The sequence below is a fragment of the Aethalodelphis obliquidens genome, unplaced genomic scaffold (assembly GCF_003676395.1).
Source record: "Aethalodelphis obliquidens isolate GAN/ISIS:26980383/991018 unplaced genomic scaffold, ASM367639v1 scaffold5, whole genome shotgun sequence".
Classification (NCBI taxonomy): Eukaryota; Metazoa; Chordata; class Mammalia; order Artiodactyla; family Delphinidae; genus Aethalodelphis; species Aethalodelphis obliquidens.
The window spans coordinates 21,126,437-21,147,505 of NW_020837949.1; the positions used below are offsets into that span (position 1 = coordinate 21,126,437).

Consider the following 21,069-nt stretch of genomic DNA (forward strand, 5'->3'; position numbering starts at 1 on the left):
TGTGTGTGTGTGTGTGTGTGTGTGTGTGTGTGTGTGTGTGTGTGTGTAAGGTACAGGGGTGTGTGTGTCTGTGTGTGTGTGTGTGTCAAGCTCTAGGGCTTTTTTAGAGGTTCCATTATGTAGGCATGATTGATTAAAACATGGTTTTAGGTGACTGAACACCATCTCTGACCCTGCTCCTCTCCCCAGAGGTCAGGGGTGGGATTGAAAGTTTCAGCCCTCTAATCACATGGTTTGATCTTTCTGGAGATCTGAAGCTATCTAGGGACTCCAGCCACCAGTCATCTCAGCATACAAAAGACACTCATCACCCCGCAGATCCCAAGGGTTTTAGGAGCTGTGTGCCAGGAAAGAGAAAAGACCAAATATTTACTTTTTATTATACCACAGCACCTACTCTGTTCTTTGTTACTATGAAAGTGTAGGGTTTTTTTAAAGGATGCTACTCTATACAGCAACAACAGAGTTCCTTATTTTAAATAACAAAACATACCAGACCTTAAATATTCAATTGGTGTCATCCTCCAAAACAATTACTTTGGGAGATTATATTATGTTCCAATATTCACATTTCTTTCAGAGCCAGAATACAGGCTACCCAAGAAAATCAGCAATTATGTAGCATCCACATCACACAGACGATGTTTCCAATACAAATCTCCTCATTCATTATTAACTGTATAATAATAAAATTTTTTGACTTATCCAAGCACTCCTCACCCTCAAATTACACTATTAAAAAAAATGACAATCTGCTACCAACAAAAATATGTAAAGGAATAGGTCACTGATACTGAAGGTAACATTAAAAGACTTTTTCTAAGTGGTTCAGTATTAATCAATGTTAGCATTTATAAGTGCATGGTTTTCCAAGATGACAACTTAAATTTAGGTATGTGAGTTCAAGTATGTTACTTTCTTATTTTTCAAGTCTCATTATTACATTATGGACCTGTCTTACATAAAATAAGTCCTTAATTCAAAGAGCTAACAACTTTACAGGGTAAAGAGATGGGGGGGAGAAAAGAAAGAAAGAAACTAAGAACTGGCATAAACCTATATTCTTTTAAAACACCTGCTTCTTGTATATACTTAAAATCACCCTAATAACCAATCTAAGTTTACATGTTTATGACATACCATTTACAGCTTTTTCAATCAATTCTTCACAAGCATCAAAATCACCCTTCAGTACCAATTTATCGTGCAGATCTGTTAACATGGGATGTTCCAGGGCAATCTTGGTTTTCTTTTGCAGTGATTCAAAGGCCTCTGTATAGTTATGTTGTCTGAAGTGTTTTAGGCAAAGGCGAATAGCTTCCTGTTCACGGTACTACTGGAACACAAGAGAAGGTATGAAAAGAAGAGATTTGGTTAGTTATTACTGTAGGAAACAATAAGTGATAATTACTAACGTAAAGTGAGCATTTACTAAGCATTAACTAAGTATACTAAGCATAACTAAGCACTGTACTAACCCTATTCATTAGTATCATTATTATATCCACTATTAAATGGCAAAACTGAAGCTTAGTCAATTGTAATAACTCACCAAAGGTCACAAAGTATATAGCAGAAAGATATTAAAGAGATGAACGTATACGATATATCAGGCATATACTTCATGAAGATAAAAGATATTAAAAGATGAAACCAGGCCTAGTTCTAGAGCCTGAACTTTCAAGAAAAGAACCAGAAAAACTATTTATCAAAGCTTACTTAAGATGGTAAAAATGATAACTTCCAAGGCTTTTACTAATCAGATAACAATGTTGGTACCGAATGCACAGAAACCATTAAATAATATACATAAATGTTTATGCTCTTTGTTCTTGGTTCTTAGTAATAAGTTATTACTTGAATGACAAATATTATCAAATGTTCATGAATTTCAAATTCACAAACAGGTTTTATGATTCAAAATCATCAGAAAGAGACTATTTAAAGTTTTATAATTTTTTTTCTAAACCTGGGCTACCTCATCGATTAAAGAGCTATAAAGTAAAAATCTCAATTAATTACAATCCCAAAAGAAATATTCAATTTACTAAATCTCCCCCAGAAAAGGATGCCAAAGAATGACAAAAAACAAGCTCATATAAAGAATTTAAAAGAAAATTTAATTCAAGAATATGTTATTTCTATAATTTCCTAAATAAGAATTAATAAACTAAACTGATGACACAGAAGCAGTGCATAATAACCAAGCAAAAATACAATTTACTTGTAAGCCTTACTCTTTAATAGGCAGGAAAATTTACAAGACTTGAAACACTAATCACTTTATAGTCTCTGATTTTTTATTAATAAAAGGTGATCAAAACATTTTTCCTTAAACACTCTAGTTAACTAATATTTTCCTTCATCAAATAACAAAAGAATGATTCTATATCCAAACTAACTTCACATTAATAGTTTCTTATGCTTAGCCTCTGAATAAAGATTTATCCTAACTATCTGGAACCATATTAAACAATAATACCTTTTTATCATGCTGACTTTAGGAGTATGAATCACATCCACATTTTAAATTTTCTATCAGGCTGCATACAGATACACAGTAGGAGAGGATTTATGAAACAAAATTATAATGCTTTGAAAAAGGATTGAAATTCAAAGAGGGTGAAGACTTTAATTTCTAGAGGTTCACAATAAGTAGAGAGAACTTGACAAGTCAATGACTGAACAATTTTAAGTTCTCAAATATAATCTGTCCACAGTGTTGGGGAAAAAAGGTAAAATTTGCAGCTTCCTACAATATCAAGAGATTTGTGAGTATATTAAAGAAGACACATGTACACATCATAGACTAAAGAGAAAAAAAAATGTTTAAGTATCAGAAAAGCTTACTCATTATTTTTTTAAGAAGAACCAACAGAATTTAGAAGATTATAAGTATATACTAAGCACTATTATGTGTATAACACTGTAAAGGTGATTTTTAATGTTTAAAAATATCATCTCTACCTTGAAAGAATTTACAATATTACAGGTAATCCAAGAATATATAAAAAACATACAGAAAATACAAAAAGCCAGCATCTATTTTAAATTGAATATAACCGAATGCCAAAAATAAATCAAACAGAAAGTTCCTCAATTAAGCTGACCAGAAAAGGGCTGAAATTCTATATAAAAAAAACCTTAGGAAGAACCTATATTGCTTCCCAATCGCCTATGAGTTGACAATTCAGCCCTATCTGCAAATAAAGATATCAGGAAATAGTGATTAGACTAAAGCTTTATCATTCCCCTAACAAGAAATAGTCCTCCCCCCACAAAAACATAGCCAAAAGAGTCAAATAGATATACATCAGAAACAAAGGTGAAGCATTAAAGGTGTTCAAAAAAATCAAAGACCTATTACTTAATCATTTAAATTCACATTTTTCAGGCTGCATTTATTGTATAAAATGACCTATGAATAAAATTATTAAATATCACCTTTATACTCCTTATAAGAATAAGATCATAATATTTATAGAAACTATTTGAAATTTTAGTTAAAAGGAAAAGTAAATATTCCTATTTTACTCAACACGAACACAATGGAGGAATATATAATATAAGCAATCTGGAACCAAAACTACCCCACTAAAAACTATGTTTAAATGTTTCTACCAATATAGGTTAAAAACAAAATTCAGAGACAGATGGGTATAATAATGTAATAGCAGACTCTGGTGCCAGACTGAGTTGATATACTGCCCTGAGCACTTTACAACTGTGTGGCCTTAGGCAAAATACTTCACCTGTGTTTCACTTCATCACCCGTAAAATATGGATAATAACTGTACCTATTTCATAGAGTGGCAATGAGTAAATAAGTGATAAAGAAGCTTAGAACCTGGCAAAACGTAAATGCTTAATAAATGTTGATTAATCTTTATAACTATTATTACTATTCTCAATATTTTAAATTATTCTCAATTAAGAGAAGAGAGTGACACAATTCTCTCTTTATTATAGGCACTTGAAGCATGAAATCAGGATTTTAAAATACAGTCCTACCTTACTATACCAGTTGAGACAGGGTTGTACTACATCGGGATCATCAATGCCACTAAGTTCAACATACCAGATGCTAAAGTTAAAGCTGGGTCCCCACGATAAGAGTGGAACTTTGAGGAGAAAAATAAGAAAGAAAAAGAAAAAAAATTAACATAGTTCAAATAAAACTTCAGCAAAGTAAAATCACTATTCAAACTTATTAGGATTCATTCAACAAATTTACTGAATACTTTCTATATCCCCAGCACTGCACTATTGGGTGCTGGGGCCACAGTAGCAAAAAGAAACCTATGATCCATGCCATCATGAGGTTGCTTTAATTATAAAGACACTGAAGATAAACTCAAAGTGGTCATTTATCTATCCCCCAAAAAACAGGACCAGGGTTAGATGATTTAGCAGGTGAATTTTACCAAACCACAGGAAACAAATAATTACTATATAATTTAAACTGTATCACAGCACAGAAAGAGACTGAAAGTTCAATTACTTATCAAAGTGGCATAACCTGGAAAACAAAACCGGAAGAGAAAGGTTTTAAGGACAATCTCAGCTATGAGTATATATTCAAAATTTTTAAAAATAATAAATTTTTTAAAAGGCTGAAAAAAAATTCTACCAGATTTTCACTGTAACTAAATAGAGTTCATTCCAGGAATGGAAGGTTGGTTCAACAGGAGCAACATTAATGTAATTCACTATGTTAACAAAGTAAAAGAGAAACACATCTGATTACTTCAACAGATGCTAAGAGCAAACTAATAAAATTTACTTAAAAAAAAAAACACCTCAATATATAAGGAATAGAAGGCAAAAGAAAACTTTGTTACCTAGATTTTTTTTTTAAGTAACAAAAACCTCAAAAAAACCCAAAAAACCAAAACCAAAACTAATGGAGAAACATTAAGTACTCACACTCAAGTCAGGAACAAGACAAAGAGGCCCAATATCTGTACTACTCAACGCTATGTGGGAGATCTTAGCTAATGCAATCAGGAAAAAAATTTGCAAATTAAGAAAAAATATTATCACTTGAAGATGGTATAGCTTATCTATCTAAAAGATTCAAGAGATTTAACTGAAAAACTTTTAAAGTTTGTATGCAAGGTAAACATGAAAATCAACTTTCCCTGTATCTAGAAAACCCAACTAGAAAATGTAATGAAAAGTCTCCTTTGTAATAGCAAAAAAAAGCTTAAAATATCTTAGAATAAAGTTTAAAATATGCAAGAAAATAAAATTTTAAAACATAAAAATTTTACTTAATATGTTCCTAGATGGGAAAACTCAATTGTAAACATATTAATTCCCCTCAAATTAATTATAAATTTAATGTAGTCTCATAATCCTAATGGTATATATCCAACTTTTTTCTTGACATGTAACCAGACAAGCTGATCTGAAAAAAATCAGTAACACAAAATATCTAAAATAATACAAATAATAAGAAAATAAACATACTAAAAGATACAGTAATTGTAAGTTTGATATTAGCAAAGGAAAACGAAGTAAAATCACTGGAGCAGAAGAGTGTATCCAAAAATCTCTCAAGGATCCAGAGGAATTTAACATAGGATGAAGATAACATTTCATACCAGCAATGACAGGACAGAGTAGAGGTTTTTAACCTGTGATCCATGGGCTCCTGGGGATCCCCACAACCCTTTTAGGAGGTCCCATGTGGTCAAAACTATTTTTCATAATAAGACTAGGGCTTTATAGCCTTTTTTTTTTTAAACTGTACTGACATTTGCACTCATGGTGCAAAGGCAATGCTGAATAAAACTGTTGGCATCTTGGTAGTGCCACAAAAAGTAGCATGAAAAGTGTCCCAGTATTTCTTAATACAGTATGAATTGAACTGTATTCCTTACCATCACACACCTGCAGTTAAAAAACAAAAAGACAATTCATTTAAGAATGTCTCTGATGATGTGTAAGAATAAATTTTAATAAATTCCTATCATTAAGTACACATCACTTTAATATTCTGTGTGATACAATGGAAAGTACACATAAAGTACTTTTGCTGCATACCAAAGCATGAAGGCTGTCTCAAGAAAAAGAACCTGTGTAAGCTGAGTTGTGAGCTGAAATAACCACTGAAATAGCCCTTAAAAGAAAAACTGACAATCTATGATTATTTAGATTTGGGTATTTGACAGATGTTTACCTGTCATTTCAAGGATAACAAATGACAGTTTTCTTGCCAAGGATAAAATTCAAACTTTTGAGGAAAAATCAGAATTTCGGAAAATTAGTATTCACCATTGTGAACTTAGCTACTACCCAGTACTTTTCTGATGAGATTGGTGGTGATAATAACGTTGTGATTTTTAAAAAAATATTATATAATGAAATGTTCCAACATTTGAAAGATGTGCATAACTTAGGGAATCACATTTTCTAAATGACCAATGAATGATTTTACAAAACCATGCATGGATGAGAGACTGATTCAAAGTACAAGACAGGCCAATGGATTTTAATATAACATTGACATGGTTCAGGCTGAGTAATGCAACTACCTTTAAGAAACTAACACTTGCCAATTTTTGATTAAGTATCAAAACAGAATATCCACAATATCTGATATCAGGTCTTCTTATTTCCAAGTCCACTGCTCTTTTCTAGCATATCAGACTCAGTGAAGAGCTAAGATGTACTAAGTCAGATGCTTTTCTATTCTGTCCTCTAAAGGAAGCTGTGTGAGTCAAGACAGAAGCAACAGGAACCAGTCATTAGGATATATGTAGGACTCCCGGGATGTTTAACATGGCCTTCAGTTTATATGTGCAAACAACACAAATTTCAAAAAGGTTTATACCAACGAATACTGAATTATCATCACTGTTTTGGTGTTCATTTCTTCATGTAGCAGTACCATTTAAAAAGTGTACTACTATATCACTGCAATAACCATTAAGTAATATAAAAGTCAGAATAAAACAGGATTCGAAACTCCAGGCCCCAAGAACACAGTCTATAACTGTGACCACAGACATATAACATTAGTTAGTGATCTGAAATCCATTCTCAAGTTCCAGGTCCAAGTTCAATAAAATTAGGAGGAAAAAAAATCTTCCTACTATATCTATTCAAGAAAGTAAAACGTTCTTTTATTAATTCCTTTGAAGCAATTGTGGGAGGGAGGTTAAGTAGGCAGTCATCTCACAAGATCATATATTAGATGAATGAAGACTATAGTTAATTTTTAACAGACTGAAGGCATATATACAGAATGAGCAGAATGATATACAACCATTTCAAATTTTACCAATGATTTTTGATGGCATTAACAACACTAATACTACATATTAGACATACTCCATATTATATATCAGAAACCTAAATGTGAATTGGAGCTCCAAGCACACCTTCTTCGCTCCGTAATGAAAGATGCCTTTGCTCTCACCTCAAAAAAAAAGATTAGCAACTCCTAATACACATCCCAAGGCTAAGAGTTTGTATCCTAAGAATTCAACCACCAGTTTTTCCAATGGGATAATCAGACAAGGACATGAGCAGGATCAGTGCCTCTCATACGTTTTCCATAAAATGGCATGCATAGAAAATGATAAGGTATTTAGTACACAAGCATACTAGGCTGCAGGATTTGGTGACTGTATGATTGGTGGGGGTCAACATCTCAACACAATTAAACATATATGTGGTACATTCAATATGCTTTGGTATTATCACTTGGGAAGCTACTGTCTAGACAGCTAAACAGCTCTTAGAAGATGCTAGTACTTTTAAGATCAGCTTCTGGAAGATCTTTAAAATTTAAGATTAACCACTCTGAAAGACTGCATCTATTCTACTTACAGATTAATAAGTACACAAAGCACTTAGCACAGTAGCTGGCACATGGTAAGTGCTCAATAAATGTTAGCTATTATTATTAGCTCTTATTACTATATTAATTTTCTTCCTTTTTATTTTTTTATTGGAGTATAACTGCTTTACAATGTTGTGTTAGTTTCTGCTGTACAATGAATACACTGTATGTATACCTATATCCCCTCCCTCTTGCACCTCCCTCCCTGTCCCCCATCCCACCCATCTAGGTCATCACAGAGCACTGAGCTGAGCTTCCTGTGCTTTATATTTATAGCATGTTCCCACTAGCTATAATTTTAAAATGTTACCTTTCCACATGCTCTCATGAAGGCCACCATCAGGGCACCTCCCCGCCGCCCCACCCCTACCCCCGCCCCCAGAAGACAGGGTACTCATCCAGCCAAAGCTTCTCTGAAGCTCCCACACCCATCCAGGCTGCAAAAATCCAAAAGATTCATAGAAATCCAAGTCATCCCTCTACCAAAAACCAGGACTCCTCCAGAATCCTTCCAAGAATCAGTACCTCCTTCTGCCTTCAAATCACCTTCTTATTTCCTGATATAACTGTTATCTTGGCTATGAATCAAGATATAAACCTTTCTAGTCATCTATAACCAATACTCTCATCCCATTCAACTTTATGTTTTCAGTCATCTGATCTAATCTCCAACTGAGGTTTTCCCTTCCAAACCTTTAACTTGCTCTCTTGAATCTGGCCTCCCAATCAACAACTCTCCTTCTTTACTAAATTTTCTTTTTACTTACAAACCTTACTCAAAACCAAGCTTCTTCCTAAGGCCAACTCTCAACTTCCACACTAAGCCCTATCAAAGATTTCACGCCAGCATGGGCTCTTTGGCTTTTTTGTGTGGTGAACTCCCTTTGGCTAGTCAGTGAACCCTGTGACCCAATCCCTCTCAGATTTAAATGTAAAATGAAAAATACATAAGATTATAGAGTAAGCAAACTGTATTGAAATATAGTCATAAAAATAATGAAGATAGAAAATTATGATATAGAAATATATATGCTTTTTTATTAACACATTAGATAAGAAGATCTAGTGGCAGGTCTAATAATTATCATAATTTCAAAGTTATGATGATACTTGCCATGGTGTAATGTGATGGGAAATATTTATAACTTCTATCTGTGACAAGTCACAGGTATTGCTATGAGTTATTGCCTATATTCATAATTGAAGGAAATGCTCAGTACATTTGTTAGAGGTTAGACACCATAAAGATGTAACTTTTCCTCCATTAAGTTCACACAGCCATTGATTAATCCCTATAAATTTCTGTACAATAAACTCAAAAAGTATATATACGATGTCTCTAGTGAGGCAAGCAGTTTGCTTGTTGCTTCTGAAATCTGAGGAGTCTGAAGACAGCTGCTATCCCCTAGGATTTTACAATCTACCTGAGGAAACAAAACTTACATATATCACACAGTAAAAGAACTCAACATTCGTAAAAAGACAGACTTAAGTTTGTATACCATCTCTACGTTCTACTACCTGTAACGTCTTGGCCTAATCATTTAATTTACCTCTAAACTTCAGTTTCCTCATCTGTAAAGTGAGTGTAATAATACCTATTTCACAGAGTGTTAGGCAGATGCTTCATAAACAATATCTATTATACTACTTTAAAGCAATACAAACACATATCCAAAAGCATATACCAAATGCTATGTCTTTGATCCATCACTTACTAGCTATGTACCCTGGGACACATCATTTGATTTCTACTCTCATTTTCCTTAACCAAAAAAGGAAAGATTTTTATCTTCCAGTATAGTGCTCAAATGAGATACCACATGTGAAAGCACTTACAAACGCAAAACAATAAAAACATGTAAGAAGTTCTAAATAATGATTGCTGAAATGACATGATGGTTCAAATTATATTTGTGTATGTACTTTTTCTATAGTACTTAAAATACTACATGTAAAAAGACATGTAATCAAGAGCTCTATGAATATAAATATATAAAAAAGAGACATTCAAAATGAAAATATTTCCTTCATAAATATGATCTTAAATTAAAATTTATAAGACTACCACTCATCCACAAACTACAAAAGAACTCAAGAAAATGTCCAATATAGCAACCTATCCTATCATTAGACAGAGAAAGTATTATCATACTCATTTTATACAAAAGGTAACTTAAGAAAGGAAAGTAAAATTTACTTAAAGGTCAGTTCAGCTATGCTGGCACTGTGGATTATCCACAACAGATCTTAAAAACCTAACCCCTGCCATGCAGTAAAAATGAAGGCTTACTTTCCTTGTTAATTTGTAAACAAACTTACTTAAATTGGGTCTAAGCCAAATTTAATGAATAAGCTATACTCTTTATACATGCAAATTATCATATTTAGATGTCAGTGCATGATTTGGAGATTATCCGCCATTAAGTTAAGCCTTGCTTCTGTTCCCCTCCATTACTATGAATAACTGAAGGCTGACTATATTTAGAAATTGTATTGTTTAAGAATAAACTTTTTTTTTAAATAAAGCAAGATCTTTCAAACATATCATTATACAACATAAATGTGAAGTATTCAAAAACATTTTTTCTTTTAAGAAGAATTCCAACAATTTATCCCAGCCAGGTAAACAAGTATCTGTGTGAATAACCACCAAAAGAAAGCTACACATCACTTAAGTGTTTTATCGAAATTATTTTTAAAGAAAACATCAAACTAAAAAAACTAGTTTAAAAACATCAAACTATAAAAAGCCTAACACAGGCTTTAAGTTTCACATTTTCCTTATATTATTTTAAAAAAACAAAACTTATCAAGAGAATGTGGGGAAAAGGTTGAAAAGCAAAAACAATGCAGACCACTATTAATATTTTTTAACAGAAAAGTGAGAAACATGAAGTTATATAAATATTAATACCCTAAATATCAAATGAGTTAATAAGTGTCTTCAATTATTTGGAAAGCTCTAGTTAACATTTTGCCTGAATACCATAAAACTAACCCACCAGGGTCAAGTAAAAAACATCATCATGCCCTACAACTAGAAGGCTGATAGAAAGGGCTGGAAAGAGGTCCAACTTCTTGTTTTCAGGCATCTGAATGTCTAACTGATCCATAAGAGACCTCTGTTGTCCTATACATTTTTTAAGGGAAGAAACTATTCAAAATCTTTAAACAGACTTTTATTCACAGTTCTAATGAAAAAAAAAGCCAAAAAGAGAACATTTCATTTTGCATGACTAAGCAATTAGAGGTTGAATAAGTACTTCAAAATTATAAAATCTAAATTTACTACATGAAAATGTAAGATATTTTCACTGCTTCTACATTTGGAATGTAAGATCATAGAATTGTTCAAGCTATGCAAGAATCTATAAGAAATGGGTGGTCTGCATACTGAGGAAAGAATTACTCATTAGCATGAAAGAAGAAACAATCAAGAATTTATCTTAAAAATCTGCTTGTTCCTAAATTCTCATAGGTAAACAGGATACAGGTTTTTTATTTAATTAATTATAACAATAAAAACTATATTTATAAAAGAAAGTAACACACCAAACAGCCCAATGATTCTAAAAATAGTTTCCCCTCTATAAGTAGTCTTTATAGATCTCAGATATTCTTTTCGTCTAATGGAACTATTTGACTCAATGAAATGAACAGGCCAACTCTTGATAGACTGGGAAACAATGACTATGGAGCTGGTCCTTCCAAAAGAGGAATTTTCTCCCAAATCAAAACATGGGATTCTGGCCTTTATTATCATTCTTAAAGGGATATGACTCACCTTAATCTCAATTTTAACATAATATTTTCAAAGGTATGAAATATAGATGAAAACTAAAAGAGTCAAGTCCTCAACCTTCCTACCTTCTAACTAATCCATCTTATAGATAAACAAAATAATCCTAAAAACACTAGTTTTGAGGAGGCATTACACATACTTTCTTAACCAAAAACACTTGCTAAATAAACACAATAAATGCTTAGGTAGCATTTTTCAAACATTACTTTGAAACTTATTAATGGGTTATGAAATTAGTTTTATGAGTTTGACCAACATTATCACACACACAAAAAATGAAATATAAAAGAATAGAAAATAACCATAATATATGGCCTTAAGGAATACGGCAATATTTGGTTTTAGAACGATATAACTTCAGAACTGATAAACCTTCCATAAAACAATCAAGGCAATCAAATCCATGTATCTCATAAAATGAGAAAGTATTTAGAAAAGGTTCTAAGAAACTTTCAAATGAGAAAGTAGAAAAGTTTCCATTTGAAATAACTGTCACTTAATTACAGATTTATAAAGTAGGGGGTCAGCCAAATAGTAAACATTTTGGGCTTTGTGGGCTAGGTGGTCTCTTACAACTACTCAACTTTGCCATGTAGTGCAAAAGCAGACAAAGACACTATGTGAACAAGTGGCATGGCAGTGTTGCCATAAAATTTTATTTTAAAATAAAAACAGGGAACCTGCAGGATTTGGCCCACAGGCTGTAGTTTAGTTTGATGACTGATGGTATAAAGAATTTATTTCTACTCCAGAATGCTGAAAACCTTACCTATTTTAATGAATCGACAAGGAAACATCTGTTCATCAATTTTATGCTTCAAGGTAAATGTTTCTTTGTTATAATCATTCTTTAAGCCACTGTGAAAAAAAATAACGTTATCAAATCTGATTTCATAATTTAGTAAATGCACTAAAACAGAGATTAATATCATACTCTGATTTTAAGGTCAACGAATGCTCAGAATATATGACAGGGACAATGTAACGAAGTAGTTGAACATGAGAATATAGGACAAAACTTGTACATTCACATCAACTGCACTATACTGTATTCTCTTAATTAAATGAGGGCTAATGAAAAAATGTTGTGTTAATTAAAGAATGTGACTACAATACATGAAAATGTGTGACAATACCTAGTGTCCCTAATGTATAACTAAATACAATATAAAATATTCAAGCAGTAAGAAGAAAATTTAAAAACAATTCATACTCATATCTTACAACTTAAACAGAGCCAAATATTAGAATCTGTCAAAGAATTAAGTTATTAAATTCTGACTAAGATGCCAATGTTCCTTTTATAGCTGAATAAATTTTCAAAGACAACCTTACTCTGTTGGTTTAATAGCATCCGCTTTATCCTACATAAAAATAAACCCGTATCACTTCTCTACTTAAACAACTTGGGCTGACTCAAGTATTTATGGGAAAGTCACTAAGTCAGGTTGCCTTATATTCTGATATACTTTCATGACTTAAATCAAATGTAGTCTAGGCGTAATACATACTTACATATTGTGCTAAAGGGACACACCATGTCACAAATATATTCTAAAACTGCATGGCTTTATTTGTCCACTCCACCTTCTATCCCATTTTTCATCATCTAAAGGGCAAATTAACATTCATTCCTGGTGATCTATGTTGTCAAAACTCAAATTTACTGAGCTCCTTCCAAGAGGTAGGCACTGCAGTAGGTGCAGTCACATACTTTTACTCTGTTTAGTTTCCAATTTATACTAAACTCCCAGAATATTACTTCCAGATTAGGGCACTCAATCTTAATGTTCTGGACAGATTCTATATTTTTACATCAAGGATTACAGCAAAGATTTTTATTATAGCTGAGAAGTATATGTGAAGTCATTAACAATTCAAAAATAAGATTGAAAAATAAGAAGTAGAAAAATACCCCCAAATTTTATTCTTTCTGCTTTGGTAACAATATTAATTAGTATCTGGTGGGAAAAAGCTAACTAAAGCACAATATTAAAATAAGGCACTAGAAATAAAATAGTAGAAATACTCTTTTCTCCTTTGCAAGAAAAAACAAACCATGCAGATTTAGCTACAAAGAGACTAAACTAAGACTGCAGATTGTTTAGAAACTCTTTCCTCCCCATAATCATAACCCACCTGGACAATAGCTCTGTCATGTTTTCTTCGTTCATTCCACCAAAGACTTTAAATTTCTTCAAATTGCAGACATGAGTTTTCTCATATTTTCCAAACGTGATATTCTGGACTATAGCAGGCCTTTCAAGCTTCAGAATCAAGTACTACAAAAAGGAACAACCAAATTATATCCTCCTCCATTTAAAACAAATCGGTAGACAACATGAATAGTTAAAATTTTGGCCAGTTAACTCAAGAACGTATAATGTTCATCCTACACTGGCAGATTTTTTTATTTTTATTTTTTATGCTAAAGGATAGTATGCAACAGTCAAGCTACCATAACATCACCACTTTCTCCCAGGAAACTACATCATTCTCAACAATATAGATGAAGGAGGGAAAAAAGGACTAGTGAGATAACTTCTAATCAAGGAATGACATTCAGTAAGATATAACAGACTATGAATAATGAAATAAAACAAAATTAGAATGCAAAAGTAACAATTACATATTCTCACTGACTACACTTCAATAATAAATTCAATGTTCAAAATCAGTGGTAAAATTTTAAACCTAGAAAAAAACAGATTTACTATTCACCCCTGCCAATTTTATAAATTAAAAAACTCAGACCTACCATAGATATATCTAATATAGCTCAAGTTTTGCTATTATACACAGGATAAAATGGCGTCAGTTCATTAGGGAACACATTTTACATTATGCAGGCTGTCTTCAATAATAAAAATTAAGAAGGAAACTACTACTTGTCAAATACATCAGGAAAAAGCTATTTAGGAAACAACTCATGTTACATGTTGGAGTGGCTTCATGCTTCATAATAATGGGTAATACTCATGATAAAGGAGAACAGAATGAAGTTGGTGGTCCCACTTTGTACCATACACAAAAATTAACTCAAAATGTATCGAAAGTGATCCAAAATCGAACCAATACAATCAAACCTAAGACATAAAAGTAAGAGGTAAAACTATAAAACTCTTAAGATGAAAATAGGGGTATATCTTCATGACTCTGGATTTGGCAATGGATTCTTAGATATGACTCCAAAGTACAAGCAACAAAATATAAAATAAACTGGACTTCATCAAAATTAAAGTTTTGTGCATCAAAGGACACTATCAAGAAAGTGAAAAGACAACCTATAGAGTGGGAGAAAATACTTGCAGAAATGTATCTGATGAGGGTTTAGTACCTAGAATATATAAGGAATTTGTACAACAAGAAAAAGACAGACAACCTAATTTAAAAATGGGCAAAGGACCTCAATAGCCCTTTCTCCAAAGAAGATAAACAAATGGCCATCAGGCACATGAAAAGGTGTCCAACATCATTAGTCATCAGGAAAATGCAAATCAAAACCACAATGAAATATAACTTCACACATACTAGGATGGCTATAACCAAAAAAAAACAAAATAACAAGTGTTGGCAAGGATGTGAGGAAACCAGAACTCTTATACATGGTGCAGACAATGTGGAACACAGTTTGGTGGTTCCTCAAAAAGTTAAACATAGAATTACTACATGACCCAAAAGTTCTACTCCTAGTTAGTTACATAATAAAAATAAATGAAAAAGGTATTCAAACAAACACCTGTACATGAATGTTTCGAGCAGAACTATTCACAATGGCCAAAAGATATATGCAACCCAAATGTCCATCAACTGATGAAAGGACAAACAAAAAGAGAGTATGTCTGCACAATGAAATATTATTTAGCCATGAAAAGGAATGCAGTACTGATACATGCTACAACACAGATAAACCTCAAAAACATGTTAAGTGAAAGAGGTCAAATGCAAAAGTCCATATATTGTTATGACTCTATTTACATAAAATATCCAAGTAAATTCATAGACGCAGAAAGCAGGTAAATTCATAGAGGCAGAAAGCAGATTACTGGTTGCCAGGAGCTGGGTTAAGGGTGAAAGGAGAAACTGCTTAATTGGTACCAGGTTTTCTTATGGGGTAATGAAATAACTAGATAGAAGTGATGGCTGTACAACATTGTGAATGTACTAAATGACACTTAATTGTACACTTTAAAATGGTTAGTTTTATGCTATGTGAATTTTACCTCAATAAAATAAAAGAATGAAGCTGGTGGTAACATAAAAGATGATATAATTAATATCTTGTGAGTACTAACTCCCTTGTCTGACAAATTACTCAGATTTTTATGTGTATTATCTCGTTTTAATAGGACTAGGAGGAACAGGAGTAGTATTTTAATAACAATAATCATCCTCTTCTTCCTCATTTTAAAAATTCTGGCTTAGAAAGGCTAAATAACTTACTACAGTTATACAGCTAAAAAATGGCAGAGCTTAGATTAAAAATCAGTCAATCTGCAAAGGAGGCAAGAATATACAATGGAGAAAAAAGACAGTCTCTTCAATAAGTGGTGCTGGGAAAACTGGACGGCTATATGTAAAAGAACCTAAATTTAAGACCGGATACTGTAAAACTCCTGAAAGAAAACATAGGCAGCACACTCTTTGACATAAATCACAGCAGTATCTTTTTTGGATCAATCTCCTACAGTAATGGAAATATAAACAAAAATAAACAAATGGGACCTAATGAAACGTAAAAGCTTTGCACAGCAAAGGAAACCATAAACAAAACAAAAAGACAATCTACAGAAAGGGAAAAAGTATTTACAAACAATGAGACCAACAAGGGGTTAATTTCCAAACAGCTCATACAGCTCAACATAAAAAACCAAACAACCCAACCAAAAACTGCACAGAAGATCTAAATAGACATTTCTCCAAAGAAGACATACAGATGGCCAACAGGCACATGAAAAAATGCTCAACATCTCTAATTACTAGAGAAATGCAAATCAAAACTGCAATGAGGTATCACCTCACACTAGTCAGAATGGCCAACATCAAAAAGTCTACAAATAATAAATGCTAGAGAGGGTATGGAGAAAAAGGAATGTTGGTGGGAATGTAAATTGGTACAGCCACTACAGAGAACAGTATGTGGTTCATTACAAAAAATAAAAATAGAGTTACCATATGATCTAGAAATCCCACTCCTGGGCATACATTCGGAGAAAACTATAATTTGAAAAGATACATGCACCTCAGTGTTCACAGCAGCACTATTTACAATAGACAAGACATGGAAGCAACCTCAATGTCCATCGACAGATGAATGGATAAAGAAGATGGGGTGTGTGTGTGTGCACGCGCGCATGCGTGTGTGTGTGTATATATATATGTAATGAAATATCACACATCCATAATAAAGAACGAAATAATGCCATTTGCAGCAACATGGACAGACCTAGAGATTATCATAAAGTGAAGTAAGCCAGACAAAGACAAATAACATGTTATCCCTTATATGTGGAATCTTAAAAAAAAAAGATACAAATGAACTTATTTACAAAACAGAAATAGACCCACAGACATAGAAAACAAACTTATGGTTACCAAAGGGGAAAGGATGGGGAGGGATAAATTAGGAGTTTGGGATTAACATATACACACTACTATATATAAAATACATAAACAACAAGGACCTACTGTATAGCACAGGGAACTACACTCAATATTTTGTAATAATCTATTAAGGGAAAAGAATCTGAAAAAGAATATATATATATATATATACATATATATATATATATATATAAAACTGAATCACTGTGCTCCACATCTGAAACTAACACAACACTGTAAATCAACTACAGTTCAATTAAAAAAAATTTTTTTAATCAATCTGATTTTGTCTGATACTGTTGGTTGGCTGACCCAACCTCCATTCTCAATCCAGTTCTTCCTAGCCACCTTCTGGCCAAAAATAGATACATGGTAAAATTCTGGTCAATGAGATAAGCAGAAGTTCGTTGTGGGATAAGTTTTGCTTTTTGAAACAAATGCTGCCTCTTTACTATCTGAACAGTTACAGCTGTAACATCCACTGTGCAACAATGAAGAAAAAGATTAAGAGAATCTCACAGATAGCCATCCCTGAGCCACTCAACTTTCAACAGTAACTGCCTAACTCTAGTTTCCATGTGTGTGGCAGGGAAAGAGATGGGGTGATGGCGGGAAAGAAACTCTATTTGTTTAACCCACTGTTATAGGACCTTCTATTATTTGGTGCTAAAAGCATTCCTACTGATTCACTAACCCCACAGTCAAAACTTTATTTAATGACTACACAATAACAACTGTTTAGGTTTATATGAGGTTTACATTCTAAGCAGCTATTAAGATTTCTTTACTATAGAAATTGCCATAGGAAAATTGAGATTGCTATTCTTAAGTTATTAATCCTTTTTATCCATATCAAATTAATAGGTGTGGTAATATGATTTTTGGTAACTGAGTTTCTTAAGAATACAGCTGTATATTAGAGAACAGACTACACAGCTAGGCAAGGGACTATTTACATCTCATTGTCTTTCTCATGAACTCCCACTTCCTCCCATCCCTTCCTCCTCCTTTCTCTCTTTGGTCATTCTTTAAAGTCTCAGTTTACAAGTCAGTTTTCTCTGATAACTGGTTAGTTAGATACAATGTTGTAACTAGTAAAAATGGATCTTTATACAATCTGTTGTACACCATCCATCATCCCACATCACCTCTGAATACAACCGAAAGCATTTGTCTATATAAAATTTTATTTATAACCAAATAGGATTTTGTCATTAAAAATTACATAAGTAAAATGTAAATTCTCTAACTGAAGTAAAGCACAATGATCTGACAAATACATTTTAGATAAAATTTTTAATGTTTAATCACATTATTGATAAATTTTACAACTATTTTTCAAACTCTTGGGCATCAATGCTGAGTACTGTTACTATTAAACAGTGTTATCCCATAGTTAAAGAGGTTTCCATGACTTTTAATTTGGAGAAATAACTGCTGTAGATTTAGTAATAGAAACTGTAAAAAAAAGTCATTAAGAATGAACATTTTAGAAAAATTATTTTAGATCCTTTATTATCAACCTTTAAATTCTGTATATGTGAATATTAATAAATTAATTTTAAAATAAAACAATGACTCACAATCTCTTTATCAAAGCAGAGGGTAGGCTCATAGAGGATCAAAGAACTATCTATCACATGGTCCTTAATTTAGCCATAGAATTAAGGAAACAATGAAAAAAATTTAATGTTCAAAACTGTTCACAATTTCAGCCCAAAGAGATTTTTTTCACCATGAAAAACAATTTAAAAATCATTTTTAATCATATGGATGTTAACAATTTATAAGAAATAAAGATGATATAAAGGAGAAATGATGATCTATCAGCATCCATTAGATTAGATGGATCTATCAGCAAAAGTATATCCCAGGAGGTGAGTCTTAAAGGATGAGACACAGTGCATTAGTTTCCTGAGGCTGCCATAACATATTACCACAAACTTGGTGGTTTAAAACAATGGAAATCTATTCTCTCACAGTTCTGGAGGCCAGAAGTCTGAAATCAAGATGTTAGGAGGACCATGTTCCCTCCAAAGGCTCTAAGAGAGGATCCTTCTTTGTCACTACCCGTTATCCAGTGGCTCCTGGTGTTCCTTGCTTGTGGCAGCATAACTCCAATCTCTGCCTCCATCTTCACATGACCTTCTTCCTTGTGTCCCTCTGTATTTTCTCCTTTTCTGTGTCTAATAAAAACACTTGTAATTGGATTTAGGGCTCACCCTAATCCAGGATGATCTCACTCTAAGATCTTTATCTTAATCACATCTGCTAAAACCTTTATTTCAAATAAGGTTACATTCTGAGGTTGCACATATCTTTTTTGGGAGGGAGGGGCACTAATAACCTACTACACGGAGCTAGCAAGGCAAAAAGGCTTATGAAAAATGAGTTATAGAAGCTGTTAAAAGGCCAGCATGGTTGGAGCCCAATAAGCAAGGTGGAGAATGGTAATGTTGAGATTGAAGAGGTAAGCAGTTACCATATCATGCATTATAAATTATAAATGCAATGGAATCCATTAAGCACAATGGAAAGCCAAGATCTGATTAACATCACACACACACACACACACACACACACACGCACACACATACAGAGTCTGCCTTGTACAGAATGGATTGGAGGGGACTGGCAGATGAGTTAGGATAGTTACAATAATTCTGACAAGAGATGACATGAAGGAGACTTGAACTAAGGTGGTGCAGAGATAGAGAGGATTAGACAGTTTTGACATATATTTTGGAGATAGAATGAATGGGGTTAAGTGATAGCTGGATATAGGGAGGGGAGAAGGAGGTATCAAGATGATGATTTAGTTTCTGACTAGAATAACAGGGTTAGTTGAAATATCATTTACTCTGATGTGAAGGACTGACAAAGAAACAAGCAGCATTAGAACAGGAAATAACACTAGAAAAGTCCAGACTGTATATCTATGTAAATCTCAGACTGTGTAATAAATCACCCAGTGTCTTAAAACAATAGTGATTTATGATTTCTCATGATTCTGTGGGTTCAATGGATAGTTCTTCCATGATATCTCCTGGACTTATTCATGTAGCTATATCAGCTGGTGGGACTGGACTTAGTTGGAGTAGAGAGTGGGGAAGCTGGACTTAGCTGGGATGACTGGGTCCCTCCATATAGGCTTTTATCCTCAAGGAGGCTAGATGGGCTTTCTTCAGAGCAAGTGGTCTCAGAGTTCAAGATACAGAGAACAGAAGCTACAAGGCCTTTTGAGGCCTTGCTTAGAAGTTGCAATAACAATTCCATAGAATTTTCTGTTGGTTAAAGCAAGTGACAAGGCCAGCCAAGATTTATAAGGTAGGGGAACAGACTGCACCTCTTACTGGAAGGAGCTGTAATATGTGACCATATTAAGAAATTTGGACTCTATTCTAGGAGAAGTAGAGAAACATAAAAGTGTTTTAAGATATGGGAAACAATAAAATTCAATACCCATTCAGGATTAGAAATTCTCAGAAAACTACAAATAGAAGAAAATTTTCTCAAACTGACATAGGACATCTATAAAATATCCACAGCCAGCATCATACTTAATGAAAATTATCCCTAGTACTGGGAATTAAGAAAAGTTGAGGCTGGGGAGCCATAGAAGGGGAGGAAATATTTGCAAACCATGTATCTGATAAAGGACTTATACACAAAACATACAAAGGCTCTCAAAATTCAATAATAAGAAAGTAAACAAACAAATGCTAAAATGGACAAACCTTTTGAATAGACATGTCACCAAAGAACATTTAGAGAGGCAAACAAGCATATGAAAAGATGGTCAACATCA

The 21,069-nt window shown here is 33.0% G+C and overlaps 1 protein-coding gene across 4 annotated transcripts in view; it reads right to left on the reverse strand.

Moving 5' to 3' along the window:
* MKLN1 (muskelin 1) overlaps positions 1-21,069 on the reverse strand; it is a 178,651-nt gene that overhangs the window by 96,465 nt on the left and 61,117 nt on the right. For 3 of the 4 annotated variants that reach the window (XM_027101903.1, XM_027101904.1, XM_027101905.1), the window contains exons 3-6: positions 13,797-13,939; positions 12,427-12,515; positions 4,012-4,121; positions 1,141-1,333 (exon numbers count right to left, since the gene is read on the reverse strand). In XM_027101903.1, coding sequence (XP_026957704.1) covers positions 1,141-1,333; positions 4,012-4,121; positions 12,427-12,515; positions 13,797-13,939 — 535 coding nt within the window. Of the gene's footprint in view, positions 1-1,140; positions 1,337-4,011; positions 4,122-12,426; positions 12,516-13,796; positions 13,940-21,069 lie in introns of all 4 variants that reach the window. The other variant, XM_027101906.1, reaches the window with a different exon arrangement.